The sequence below is a fragment of the Propithecus coquereli genome, unplaced genomic scaffold (genome assembly GCF_000956105.1).
Source record: "Propithecus coquereli isolate 6110/MARCELLA unplaced genomic scaffold, Pcoq_1.0 Scaffold81, whole genome shotgun sequence".
Taxonomy (NCBI): domain Eukaryota; kingdom Metazoa; phylum Chordata; class Mammalia; order Primates; family Indriidae; genus Propithecus; species Propithecus coquereli.
This window is the reverse complement of record NW_012154285.1, coordinates 7,462,479-7,476,943: the sequence shown is the minus strand read 5'-3', so window position 1 is coordinate 7,476,943 and position 14,465 is coordinate 7,462,479. Positions and strand designations below refer to the sequence as shown.

Here is a 14,465-nt window from a genome sequence, read left to right as displayed (position 1 = left end):
CAAGCGCGACATGAGCACGTGCGCCGGGAGAGCGGCTGGCGCCACAGAGGTGCCGGAGGCAGGGAGGACAGGAAGGCCCTGGGCAAACAACGGAAGGTCCGGGCCACAGATGGAAGATGATGGAAAATCAAAATTACATTCCTCGGGAAACTGTGCGCTGGCCGAGTCCCACCCCTGCCCGCTAAGGGGGCTCAAGAGACCTGCTGCCTCTTAAAGACCACCTGGAGGAACCAAAGGATAAGAAGCTCCCGAGGGAGCCGGGCGTGATGCCAGCCTGTGGTCCCAGCTACCCCGGAGGCCGAGGCGAGACCAGGCGTCCCAGCCCAGCCTGGGCAACAGCGCTCTGAGGAGGCCGACACCAGTGCTTCCTCACGGGGCGACCAAGGCACCTGGGACGGGGTCTGACACACGGTAAGCTCACCACGGATACAGCCGTCATGATCATAGGTCATAGGAACGCCAGGAGAAAAAAAGAAGCCCAAAACCCTGCCTAGTCAGACCCTTCCAACCCATCGAGAGCGGCCCAGAGGGGTGTCGCTACCGTACTTTGACTTAACTCAGGATTTGCTACGTCTTACTTCTTCTTCCTTAATTGACAAGTAATAATTGTATGTATTTATGGGGTATGATATATTTATACATTATAGAATTGCTGAAATCAAGCTAATTAACATATCCGTCACCTCACATGCTTCTTTTTCTTTTGCAGTGGGAACATTTAAAATCTATTCTTTCAGCAATTTTGAAATATACCTTCCATGATTAACTACGGTCCCCGTGCAGCGCAGTGGATCTCAAAAACGTATTCCTCGTGTCCAAGGGGAACTCTGTGCCCTTAACCAACGTCTCCCCACCCCCCATTCCCCGCTCCGCCCCTGGCAACCGCCCTTCTCTCCACTGCGGGGCGTTCGACTGTCTTACACGCCACACGTGAGTGAGACCACGCAGTGCTCGTCCTCTGTGTCTGGCGTGTTTCACTCGGCACGAGGCCCTCCAGGTTCGTCCATGTTGTCGCGAATGACAGGATTTCCTTCTTTTGAAAGGCCGAATAGCAGTGTCCCACGGTATTTACACACTGTAGTTTCTTATCCCTTTACCCACTGACGGGCACCCGTTGTGGCTGACGTCGCAGTGAACACGGGTGCGCAGACATCTCCCTGCCACGCTGGTTATGTTTTCTTTGGACATACGCCCAGCAGTGGGGCTGCTGGCTCGTGTGCTGGCTCCATTTTTAATGATTTGAGGAATCTCTGCACTGTCTTCCATAATGGCTGTACAACTCACATTCCTGCCAACGGTGCACGAGGGGTCCCTTTTCTCCACGTCCTCACCGACACTTATCCTTCCTCTCTGATGACAGCTGTCCCAACAGGGATGAGGTGATGTCTCATGCCCACGTCCCACTTCTTCATTTACTTTGCCATTTCTCTCTAAGGTCCTAATCTCTGCACAACGATGGGCCTTGCCCTCGATCCCTTCACCCAACGGCAACTCGACAGGGCGGACCCTGATCGAGTGCTCACCAGGACCAGGCGCCGTGCCGGCCCTTCACCGGAGCCCTTCTCACCCATTTACTGCTGACAACCTCCCTTTCAGGCGGTACTTTGATTATCCACATTTGACGGAGGTGAGGAAGCCTCAGCAGGCGGAGTTTCAGTAGCGGCCTGGAGTGATGGAGCCGGACAGTCAGATTCCAGCTCCTCTGCTCTACATGACCATCTCGGCCTTCCGCTAATGATGTAAAAAATAAATGACATAGGCCTGGAGGTCCACCTAAAAACACAAGCAGATTGGGCGCGGTGGCTCACGCTTGTAATCCTAGCACTCTGGGAGGCCGAGGCGGGAGGATTGCTTTGAGTTGAGGAGTTCGAGACCAGCCTGAGCAAGAGCGAGACCCCGTCTCTACTAAAAATAGAAAAATTAGCGGGGCGTCATGGCACATGCCTGTAGTCCCAGCTACTCAGGAGGCTGAGGCAGGAGGATCACTTGGGTCCAGGTGTTTGAGGTTGCGGTGAGCTATGATGACGCCACAGCACTCTAGCCCAGGGGACAGAGTGAGATTCCATCTCAAAAAAGAAAACACAAGCAGATAACACGCTATGGCCATTGCTGACCCTCCCTGTTAGGGTGAGCCTTCTTGGGGAAGGTCTCCATTGCCTCCCTGGAGCTGTTGGGCACAGGGACAAGCAAGGGGCCTCCCACCTGAGCAGCTCTGCCCTTGGTCACCAGCAGCTAATGCTTAGTGACTTCGTGAGCACTTACCTGGTTCATGTTTTGCATGCATCCCCTTGCTTCAGTGCTTCTCAACTAGAGGTGATTTTGCAAAACTACCACCCCACCATTCCCCGACCTTTGGCAATGCCTGGAGACATTTCTGTTGTCACGTTGTCACGACGGGGGTGGGAGATGCTACTGCCATCTAGTGGTGGATTCCAGGGATGCTGCTCGACATCCTACAATGCACCGGATGCCCCCACTGCGCAGTATGATCCAGCCCAACAGGGCTGAGCTTGAGGCCTTGCCTCATTCATTCCTGCACAAACCCTCAGAGTGGAGACTGTTCCCACGGTCTCCATTTCCTAGAGGAGGAGAGTGGAAGAGCCAGCACGTAAGCCTGGATTCCCTCGCCCAGAGCCCTTCCGAAAGCATCCCGGCTGTCTCGGAATGCAGTCGAGACCTTCAATTATTCTGGGGTAAGACCACCCTTGCCATCCTCACAAACCCCTCTTCTGGGAAAGGCCTTGCCTGAGGTTTGCAGAGTAACTTTGAGCAAGTCACTTCCTTGAAGCTGGATACGTTGCTACCCTCATTAGCGAAAAATAAAGACAAGCCGCAGACCTGGCCGCAGACCCCACAGGGCAGGCCCAACAAAGGGAACAAACATCCCGGCAGTCAGACGGAGGGCAGGCTGGGCACGGCTGTGGTTCTCACTGCCACCTCCATGGTCATGGTGGGTGGGGAAGAGGACACACACACTGGCCTGGGAAACTTCTGGTTTAAATTACTAAAAAATGCAATTCTTGAGCAATTTCTTCCAACAAATAGCCAGGACTGGAGGCCTGGGTAGAAGAAATCATTGACATGTGAGGCTCAGACTTTAACTCCGGGTCTTGGAATTGTCCCAGAGGAGACCGGGGGCTGATGGAGGGACACGTTACTAACGTCACTGGATTCTGATCCAAACCCCCGAGGAAGACATGGGCCTTTTTTCCTGGCTGCTATTTATAAACTGGGTTAAGAAAAACAAGGAAGGCCAGCTGCAGGGATTTCAAGCCTTCGCTCTCTGCTCTGTAGGGTCGAAGTCCACACAGAAATGAGTCCTGGCGCAAAGGCGCGAGGACCGCTGAGCACACGGCTCCCGAGGGTGAGCGAGTTAGCAGGTAAATGTGGCAGGAGAGAAAACCGCGGGCACCAGTCACCCTCAAAACAGCGAGGGCCAATTACCCGAGCACACCGACAACCCGGTTCACGGCGGGCACTCGACGAAAGAACGTCTTGACGCCAGCTAAATCCATCTTCCAGAAACAGCCGTGAACCACTCCTCACAGGGATCTGGGTTCTGCTTTTATTTTTTAAAAATGATACTTTTTTAGTAAAATCATTCGAATAATACACAGAATTGGAAGGCAGTAGAAATTCCATCAGCCAGAGATAATCGCCTTTAACATGTAGAATACCTTTCCAGATATGTATGGATGTCTGTACGTACACACACATATATGCTGCTAAACGTACATACATTTTACATGAAAACGATCGTACTACACCTGCTGTTCTGTAACTAATTTTTTCCCACAACTACGTGACCCATTTTCATGTGGCTACGGATACACGTGGTCAGGTACAGAAATGATGCAACAATGTATAGGAGAAAGAACATAATTAGGAAGCTAGGTGGACAGTTGGAAACCAAGCGCTGCAACTTACTGGCTGGGTGGCCTTGGACATGACGTGGCCCACCTGAGTCTCAGTTGCCACATCTATAAAGTGAGAGATAATCACAAGGGCCTCAGAGGATTGTTATTAATACAAAGATTAGCAGGTGCCCCTTAAAGTCCCATACTTTCATTACCAGTGTCCTTACCCGCTCAGGGAAAGAAGGAATTATCAGGTTCCTGAGGTCCCCAACCATTCTGTTTCTGTGTTCTGACCCATCCCATGCTCCTACTCAACCTCAGAGAAGGTGACAAGCATAAGGTGACCCTGCTAGATCATTAACAGGTATGCCTGAGCTGGCTAAAATTGTCCTAAAACGTTTCCGTCACCTTCGCCTGAAACAAAATGTGCTTGTTTTAGGAGCACAGGTCTATGTGATACTGCAGGAATACACGAGAGACATACAGACACTGAACTATCATATAAATGTCAGAATTTTATTAAGCTTTTTTTTAATGACAAAACAAATACTTGCAGCAGAGAGCTGCTTCAGAGAAAAAACATTAGGAAAAATTATCATTCAAATGAATTTAAGAAAAACCTCATCCAAACCCTTACTCAATGCATACCAGAAACTGAAATCTTACAGAAACAAAAATGGCAGGATTAAGGCAAAAATGCCACGGCCAGTGGGGTTGGTAGTAAGAAGGCAATATCTCCCCTGGAGAGGGTTCCACCTGGAATAGCCTTACATCCAAATATATAAACAGCAAGTGCCTTAAAAAATGTTGATTCCATCTGGTAATTCTATTACTTAGCATCTTTCCTGGTAAAATTATCCTACATATGAGACAGAGAGAGACAGAGAGAGAGATGCATAGGTTGTCCTTACATTATCATTCGTAATAACGGAAAATATCCAAGATTATCAGGATATTTAAGTAAATTAGGATAATTTACCTGATGTAATTTAAAACCATTTAAATTATGTTTACAAAAGAGTTATAAGAACATGAGGAAAAAAAACTTACACTATAATACATGCTATAAAAAAGCAGACTACACAATTACAGATGCAACCTGACTTTCAAATTATTTTAGAATATATGTATATTATTCTTAAAATACATATTCTTTTTTTTAACCTGGAAGGAAATGATGACAGTGACTGCCTTGGGCGAACGTTTTTCATTTCCTCTTTATATCTAAATTTGTTGTACTGAGCATGTATCACTTTTATTAAAAAATATTTTTTCCAAAAAAAAGGAAAAATAAGCATGAAATAGCAAACATGGAGGCAGCAGCAAGTTAAACAGGAAAGAAAGGAAGAGCTCCAAGTTCCCCGCGCCATGCTGGCAAACTCCTGCTACGGACAGCGTTGAGCATACAAAGAATTCCCTTCTGAGAACCTGCCCCTGCAGAGGGCCCTGAGAAGAGGAGGGGGGCAGAGAAGGCCAAGGAGACAGACTTAGCGAACCTCAGGGGCAGGCACAGCCCCAAACTGGGGGTCAGAGGACAAGCTGGTGCTCTGTGAGCACAATCAAGTTAGCTCGTGAGACCGTCTTACGAACAAGAAGCTCACACACGAACAGAAGCGGGAACCTAGGCCAGAACTGAATTTCTGGGCAGCTAACAGAGCCCTGGCTGCCCTGCCCTGCTGACAGGTGCACAGAATGGCCAGGTGCCGAGTGGGAGACACTCACCTGGAGGTAGATCGCTGCCTCTTGATAATTCATCTCCCAGTTGGGTCTGGTGGGCGTGGAGGGGGAACTCTCGCCCGCGGAGCTCAGACTGGGAGTCTGGGAGTCGTGGATGGCATGGCTGCCCCCATCTGCATTGGAAGGAGAGAGAGAGTCACTTACAATCCAGGCTAAAGAGAATAAAGACGCCATTCAGCAGAAGGGAAGACTGGCAGTCACTTCATATGCTCATACGTACATCCCATTATCTTCGAGCCAACACTTGATCCCGTGTTCTAGTGACGGCAAGAACTAGTATGGCTGGTTAAAAATTTCTTTCTCTTGTTAAGTGAAAAAAAGCAAGTAAAAAAGGGCGCACACAGTCTGCTATCTTTTGTGTAAAGAACAGAGGAAACAAGAAAACACACATATATCTACTTATCTTTATAAAAAGAAACACAGGAAGGGAAGATGAGAACTCCATGAAACTGGTTATCTGTAAGGGGTGTGAGCAACAGGGTAGGAGTGTCACTCAAAGGGGGAGTGCTTTTTGTATACTTTGACTTTTGGAAGCATGTTAATATTCCACATGGTTAAAAATTAAAAATAACTGGATTTGTCCCGTGGTGCAGGGCCAGCTGTTGCTTTTCCCTGCTGACATCCACGGCCTCCTGTTCCAGCAGCGCCGCCCTGATCTGCCTTTGCAGAACCTCCCCTCCTCGCTCTCCATCCACATTATTTGGCCCTGGCCGACTCCACCCCTGGCTCCTCGGGCAGGTGACCCAGGCCTGGAAAACGAGCCCCTAGTCTCTCCTGGGCACAGGGATTTGGATCAGGCAGGGGTGCTGGCCCAAGCCTGGCGAGTGAGGGCTGAACTTGGAACTATTCCCGGACCCATTAGGAAGGAGGGCGCTCTTTCCCTGTTGTCACTGGCGGCTGCTTCTGCCATCACGTGGGAGAGCCTGCCTGGGAAGGAAGTCAACACAGAACAAAACAATAAGCAAGAGATAACACCCCCTGCATCCCTGGAACCCAGCTGTGCCCGAAATCCACCCCTTCACTTCCAAAATCTGAGCTGATAAAGATCCTATTTGCGTCTGTTGAGTTGGGTTTGTCACAATAATCAAGTGTCTCCACTGATACACGTGGTAAACGGTGACACCAAGAAATGACTCTCGACTTGTGAAGTTATTGGGAAGAAGTGAATCTAGGACGAAAGTCCGGCTCCCCATAATCCACGCTGTAATGATCCGCCTGCAGGAAGATAAAGAATGGAATCGACATCTGGACACTGAGATTTGCACCCCTGGCAGGGCGCAAACGTGTCAGGCCCACAACGCGCGGGACAGGGCAAGAAACTGGCAGGGCTCGCAGGGCTGTTGGGTCACAAAAGGTCCTCTGATCTTCAGCTGCCAGCACGGGCAACCGGGTCTGGCCATGTGCAAAGCGCTTCCCCGCCCATTTTGAAGAACAGTTTCATGGGGGTACAAGTGATGCGTTAAAAAACTGCACCTATCTGAAGTATGCGATTTGATTCTGACATGTGTGCATACCTGCGACACCATCGCTACAATCTAGGTGACGTGTCCAGCCTGCCCATCCCTCCCCAGGCGCCCACTGATCTGCTTTCTGTCACCATTAGAGGAATCTGCATCTCTTAGAAGTCTACACAAATGGAATCATACAGTGTGTGTTCTTTGGTCTGGCTTCTTTCACTCAGCATGATTATTTAAAAACTCATCCACACTGTGTTACGTATCAATAGTTCATTCTGTTTTACTGCCGAGTAGTGCCCCACTGGGCAGATGTACCGCGGTTTATCTATTCACCTGTTGATGAACAGTCAGGTTGTTTCCAGCCTTTGGCTATTTCAAAGGAAGCTGCTATGAACACTGATGTACAGGGCTCTGTGTGTGGACATAGCTTTTGTTTCTTTTGGGTAAGTACCTAGAGGTGAAATAGCTAAGATCCTATGTTTAACTTTTTAAGAAATTGCCGAACTATTTTCCAGAATGACTGTACCATCTTACATTTAAAAAAATGCTTCCACCTTATTCTCTTGGGGCTCTTGGAACCTAGCAACCATTTTGTAAGGAAGCCCAAGTAGCTGGTGGAGAGGCCCGTGGAGAAGAATCAAGGCTCCCAGGTCGCAGCCCAGCTGACAGGCAGCATCGACTTCTCAGCCACATACGTGAGCCATCCCCAAACAGATCCTCCAGCCCTAGTCGAGTGTCCAAACTGATGCTGCAAAGAGCAGGAGAAAAAGCCATCTCCACCAAGTCCTGGCCAAATGGCAAACCCAGGAGCGAAATAAATGTTGTTTTAAGGCTCTGTGTTTGGCAGTGATTTGTTGTTACACAGCAATAGGTAACTGATATGTATCTAAGTACTTTATACCTTTAATCCCTTTAACTCTTCCAACAACCCTGTGAAGCAGGTCATATTATTATTCCCAATTCAGACTTGAGGAAACTAAGGTGCAGAAAGGCTGAGTCACCCCCTGGGGTCCTGGGGCTTGTGAGCGGCAGGGCTGGGACACAAACGAGCCCCTAGTCAGTGGGCTACGTGCCTCTCAGGAATCAAACACTCGAAAAGGGGGACAGGTAGTTAGTGGAAAGGGACCAAACCCACACAGTGGCTCTATCGCTAGAGTGGTCACAAGTAGGATGTGGGACATCCGCACACAATTTGAATGCGATAATTCTGACTCTCCTCTGCCCGGTGCCAACAGAGCAGCATTCCCTGCTCTGATCCCAGTGCCCGTCGCTGAACGAACTGAGCCCTCCAGGCAGAGACAGGAGAAGGTCAAGCCACCTTCCTCAATCCGCTCGCATGGACCAGGGAAGCGTGAGCCAAAACGTGGCTCCCAAGTAGGACAAGCCACAGGCGGCCGGCTGGATGGGGCTACATCCTCATGTGCCTGTGCCCCGTCCTCCGCGACCTTCATGCCCCCGCGGGAGCCAGCACCGGCGACACAGCAGAGTCCCAGGTAAAATAAGTAACAGTGACGGAGCAGGGTAGGCTGCGGCAAGCGGGCACAGATGGCAGCAGCCATCAGCGTCACTTTCCCAGCCTGCGCTGGACATGAGTGTCTACCTGAGCCGCTGCCGTGGAGACCCCCGCCAGAGCCTCCCCAGCCCTTCCTCTCACACGGGAGTCTCGGCGCATTGACCGGGCTTCCCTCTCGCGCCCAGCTCTCGGCCCGCCCCTGGTGGGGAGAGGACACCTGGTCCTCATCGACGGCTCCCTTGTCCCTCACCACGCGCACAGCTACACCCCTGTGCCTGGATGGCGTCACGTGTCCTACGGCGCAGGCTGCTCCTTGCTAACATGCCGCGCTCACACTCCCAGCGATGGGTTTTTGCTGGGAGCAGGTAACTCTTGGTATCTCTAAGTGTCCTGGTTTGGGTGAAGCACAGTCCCTCTTCCCTGGTACACAGCCCCCTCAAAGCCACAAACAACAGCTCCATTCTGCTGAAATCCACAAGGACGGCCGGGACAGGAGGACCAGGCTCCTGGCTGCCTTGGGAGGACGGTCCTCAGAGCCCCAGACCTTTGACAACCACTTACTCTCCACTCCTCGGGGCCTAAGGCGCCAGATCTGGGAGGGTCTCCGCTCTCCCACCCATCTCTCCTGCCCACTTTCGTGGGGCCTCCTGTCTCTCGCCCGAAAGGCTGCCGCAGCCTTCAGACTGCCTCTCGCGGTCCGGACCCTTCCCAACTACCCGACCCAGGCACCTTATTGCAGGGTGAATTCTGTAAAGACTAAGTGTGACTGTGTCACTCTGCTGCTTAAAATCCCTCACTGTCCTGCCCACAGAAAAAGACTCAGATTCCTTGGAACAGCAAGCAAGGGCAGAATCCAGCTCCTGCTCCATCTCTCTCTGTTCCCCCTACTCCTGCTCCAAACTCCCAACAGCAGGCGGGCTTCGCCCTGGGGCTCAGGGGCCAACTCCAGAGGGCAGCCGGTGGCCACAGAGCACTTAAGGACATGGGGAGCCTTAGGTAAAATGGCCTTGTTCATCTGCTCTTTGTCGGTGGGCATTGCCTGGGGTGGAGGGCAGCTCCCAGGTGCTGGGCCTTGGGCGGGGACTGCAGGGAGGTACCTGGACAGCCCTTGCCCTCCGGGAGCGCCTGTCCCTAGAGGCAGTGAGTGCCCGCCCTCCCCCATCCTGCCACCATGGGGCCTCCAAAAGGTGTTTCAACAGAGCAGAGGTTTAGCGGGTGAGTGGGGAGCTATGTTTACAGGTACATGCGGACTTCGAGGCATGACACAGATCCTAGAGACCACTTAATTCAGCGCCTGCCTTTGAGAGATGGGGAAACTGAGGGCCGGGGGGGTGGTGATGTGCCCCGCGTAATGAGGCCAGTCGGTCACAGAGCAGGTCCAGCACGCAGGCCTCCGGGATCACCCATTTATCACTCATCTCTCACCAGAGAAACGTGAGGGTGGCTCTGCTGCCCCACTGTCTGCCGCGGTGTCACCCTTGGCCACTGTCTGCTCTGACTGACGGCACGCAGCTGTGAGACAGCTTTAGTGGCTGTGACCCCGCATCAAGGAGGCTGAGCGACCGGTCTGTGCACAGACCATCCCCCCCGTTGGCCGGAGCTCTTGGGATGCACCCCGGAGGCCACGAGTGACTGGCGGACAGGCAAAAGGTCTGGGTGGGTGACAGAGTCTATTTCCCTTGCCCTACAAATGCTGAACGGAACGGCTGCATCAACAGAGAATGACGGGGCGGGGGGGCCTCAGGAACCAGGAGGCTCAGCCCCTCCCGGGATTATGCCGAGTGGCCCCAGATACCAGCTGCACCTGGACCACAAGATCTCGCTTCTCACCGCTCCTCCCCGACACCATGGCCTGAGCCATCCCTCCCTGGACGGGCGCAACCCCTTCTGCCTCCCTGCCCCTCCCTCCTGGTCAGAGAACCCTCGGTATGTGCATGTGCTCGTAAGTAAACTTTCTATAATAGTTTGGTGTAACCGTCATCTTCCAGAAAACTAAGCCAGATGGTATCACTCCTCTGCCCCAAACACGCACAGCCTCTCCTGGATTAAAAGGTCACGTGGAACCCGCCCCACGACCTCTCTGTGTCATCTCGTCCGACTCGCCCCCACAATGACCTCCTTGTTATTCTGGAACACACCCGGAACGCCCCGCCTAAGGGCCTTTGCGGCTGTTCCCTCTGCCTGCCAGACCTTTGACGGCCGGCTTCTCCCACCTTCCAGTTCTCCGCCCAAACTCTGTCTCATCAGAGGCTGCCCCTGGCCTCCCCTGAAAGTCACACCACCCTCACGCTGACCCTCACACTGCCTGAGGCGTCCTCCGGGGGCTGCGTTACTGTCTGACGGACACCAGTGTGCTCGTGGGCCTGGTTCCCTGCCTGGAATGTCAGCTGCAGCTGGGCAGGGACCTTTGTCTTGTTCACTGCGGTGTCCCCAGGGCCCAGAATAGCATTGGTCACAACGTATAAGTGGTTAACAAACGTTATCTGAATTGAAGTGAAATAGAAAATCTTGTCTCGAAGATTCCACACGTGCCCGTGGGGCATTTAAGGTGGCCAGGGCCTCGGGAAGGAGGGTCGGCTCCACCTGGGGTGCAGCAGGCAGCACCAAAGGGTGTTGGGAAGTGGTGTGGCCTGATGGCTTCGTATTTTTAAAGATCGTTCTTTTAAGGATTTGCTGAAGAGGGGCTATTTTGTGTCAGAGTAATTTAGGGTAGAATGTCAAAAAGGAAAGGGAAAAATACAATTCAAGCACTAAGGGGAAAGAATAGAGAGTTCTCCCCCCCAGGGCAGACTTTGTTCTGCGCTTCTAACCATTCAACCTCACACTTGCTCAGAAAACAGGACGTGGTGTGCTCACGAGGTCCCGAAAGGCCCGAAAGGCAAAGCGCGACAGCTTCTTTGTGGCTGTCATGCGGGGAGAGGGCTGAAAGGCCCAGGGTGACAAGGGCTGCGGAGGGGCTTTTCAGGAAAGCCACAGGTGATTGCAAAGAGCCTCCTTCACACCGGGCACAAGCAGCTGGGCGGCCCATTTAGGGATTACAGACGGGTGCGGACAGGAGGCAGGGAGCCAGGCCCGACCCTCCTTTTATGTGTGGCCTTCACAAGCCGTGGAGCCTGCCAGCCAAAGCCAAAAGCACTTCCAGGGCGGGGCCGGGCTGCCCCATGGGCGCTAATTCACTGCCCCGCCCGCTCTGCTCCAGCCCTCTTTCCCACTTCCGAGGCTGGACAAGTGGCCAGAGAGGCAATGGGAACGCTCCAACTCCTGAGTGCTGCGTTGTTGCAGCACAAGGTACACAAAAAAGCTTCCCGAAGAGAAAGGACAGTGGGGGCTCATGAACAGGGGGCCGGCGGCAGGGAGGGGGTCTGCTGGAGGGGAGGGTGCCGGGGTGGCAGCCCAGTCCGGGTGAGTCAGAGTGCAGGCCTGCAGTTCAGACGGGTGGTATCCGGGAGAGCGAGCCCTGCTTGCTGGGGAACCGATCCCAGTGGGCCCAGCCTTCTTGGAATGGGCTCCCTTGAAGCGGGAGGTGAGGGTGTGCAGGGACTCCTGGGTGCCCTGACGGGTCACTGCTGGGCATGAAACCCGGAAATGGTCTGTGCCCACGGAAGCCCATGGGGCCCGCTCCAGGACTTCTGCCCGGGCAGCCTCAGACCCCAGTGGCTGCTAGCACCCACCTGCTCTGGTGAGCTGCAGCCCCGGCCTCCCTCCTCCTGCCCACATACTCCTGAACCAAATCTGCCTTTCCTGGGAGAAACACAGGCGCCCAGGTCTCCACGTAAACAACTAGAGCTCGCATCTTTGAAGTACCTGGCAACAGGAAGGGCCTAGCCAACGAAGTGGGCAGGTGGGCACACACCACCTCGCCCCAAGTCCAGCCCCATCCTCTGTGTGTTGGGACCGGCCCTCTCAAACGGGTGATTAGAGCCCATGTACGAATCAACACCTGCAGCCTCTCGACTTGCACCGTTCGTGCCCAGAGGAGGGCAGGTTCTTCCAGGCCAGCAGGAAAGGCAGGGACCGAGGCGTACCACAAGAGCCCAGTTGCCGCAGATGGGACGACCTCACCACGGGGCTGTCAAGGAACCCGCCCTCCGCTGCCTCTTCCAGGAGGATGATGGCTGGCCCTCGCCGCTGCACGTCTGCCATTCCTGGGAGGCAGCTGGGCTGGAAACTCGGGAGGGAAGGAGGCAGCACCCGCGATGGAAGACGGTCTCCCCGGCTCTCACGGCAAGAGAGCTTCTGCACGCGCAGGTTTCAAGAGGGGCCAGAGGAGACTGACCAGGAACGTTCTTGGCAGCCAGGAAGATCTTGTTCTGTGCCTCCGGGGAAAGTTCCATGAAGGGGAACACTATGTTCTGCACTTCTGGTAGCCTGGGCAGAGAGCTCCCTTGGGAAAACCAGACTGATAGGACAGGCACAGCCTCTCGGACTGCAGACTTTGGCCACGAAAGATTTATGTGGCACCTACCCCTTAACAACCCTCCCTGGGTCCTGGCAATCAGCCCGGGGGGAGAAGAGAAAATCACTCCGAGGAGGGGAAAGAACAGAAAGAAACAGCTGAACCAACAGGCATTACAATACACAACAACAAAAACTCTGACTCAGAGTATGAGAGCAGCTCCGACACAGAGGACAGGCAGACAAACCAGGATGACCTGTTTGCACAGATGGTAACGCTTCCTCCACGCTGATGTCACAGGGCCCAGACGTTCCCCTGCAAAACAGCTGGCTGCTTTGCATGCAGCCTCTGAAATGACTCTGCGGGGAATCCAAGGTTTCCGTTCGCTGGAGCACAGCGTGCGGCAGCATCCTGGTGGTGCTGGATAAATAGAAACAGTTTCCATATGCCGGCCATAAAGCTGCACGGGGAGGAGGGGAGGGCTTCCACGACCCACCCCTGTCCAGCAAGCAGGGTCGGCTTGGTAAACCACTGGAGCCTTCCTTTAGTGCCTGGGGAGAGGCTGCTTTGGATAAAAGGGCTGTGAGTTCCTCCTAGGAGGTAGCTCTGATCAGAAAAAATGCAGAGTGACTGTTCTCGGCTATGCTGAGGACCCCACCCTACTTCTACCCTCCCTGCTTCTCACTCTGTTCGGTGCACACAACCTCACGCATTCTCACACACACACACCCTGGCACATCCTCTTCGAGACCAACTATAACCCTGCACGCCCAAGTTCACTCCAGCTGTGCCCCTTCCCTCCCCCCAGAGCCTCAGTTTCTTCATCTATAAACTGGGACCGGCGCCAACCGTGCTCCGGGCATCACGGAAACAAATGCGAATACCCACAAAGCACTCGGAGCCCTCTGGAAACCAGTGCCTACCAGAATGACAACGAGCAGTCGCCCGACCGTTTGCCAGTTGTCACTGAGAGCCCCACTCCATGGGAAAAAGCTCAAAGAGGAGAGGAAAATAAACCAGAGTGACACTGATGAGTTTTCCAGGCCCGGCGTCGCCACGGTGCTTCTGTGCCGGCTGGCTCTGCAAAGGCCCCGGATAAAACCGAGCGTAAGATGTTACGCGGAAAGAAAGCAGAAAGCACATCGCCCTGCTCAGGCCTTCTCTTTCCGATGACTGGTTGCAGGACGGCGTGGAAGGTAGACCCACACCACCGATGCACGTCAGTAAAGGCTGCAAAGCCAGGCAGATCCTGGACAAACACACTGACCTCCAGAAAGACAAGAACTGGCACGGAGCCCTCCCAGCTGAATCGCTGGCCTCAAGCCCAAAATCTGTCCTGCCAAAGGCTTAAGGCAGAGGAGGAAAGGAAGAAAGAAAGGCTCAACAGGGCAGTACCGCAGGTCAAGCACTGTTCTAGAAGGAAGAACTCTGGTTTGGAAGTAGCCAGCCCTGTGCCACCTCCAACTCTGTTTCCGGCCACCTGACGGAGACCTAAGTAGCCAAAT

At 53.4% G+C, this 14,465-nt stretch overlaps 1 protein-coding gene across 1 annotated transcript in view; it reads right to left on the bottom strand.

Moving 5' to 3' along the window:
- The window catches only part of TPCN1 (two pore segment channel 1), a 56,369-nt gene that overhangs the window by 25,348 nt on the left and 16,556 nt on the right, over positions 1-14,465 (bottom strand). Inside the window, exon 3 of the mRNA XM_012663549.1 lies at positions 5,580-5,707. Within this exon, the coding sequence (XP_012519003.1) occupies positions 5,580-5,707 (128 nt within the window). The remainder of the gene's footprint in view (positions 1-5,579; positions 5,708-14,465) is intronic.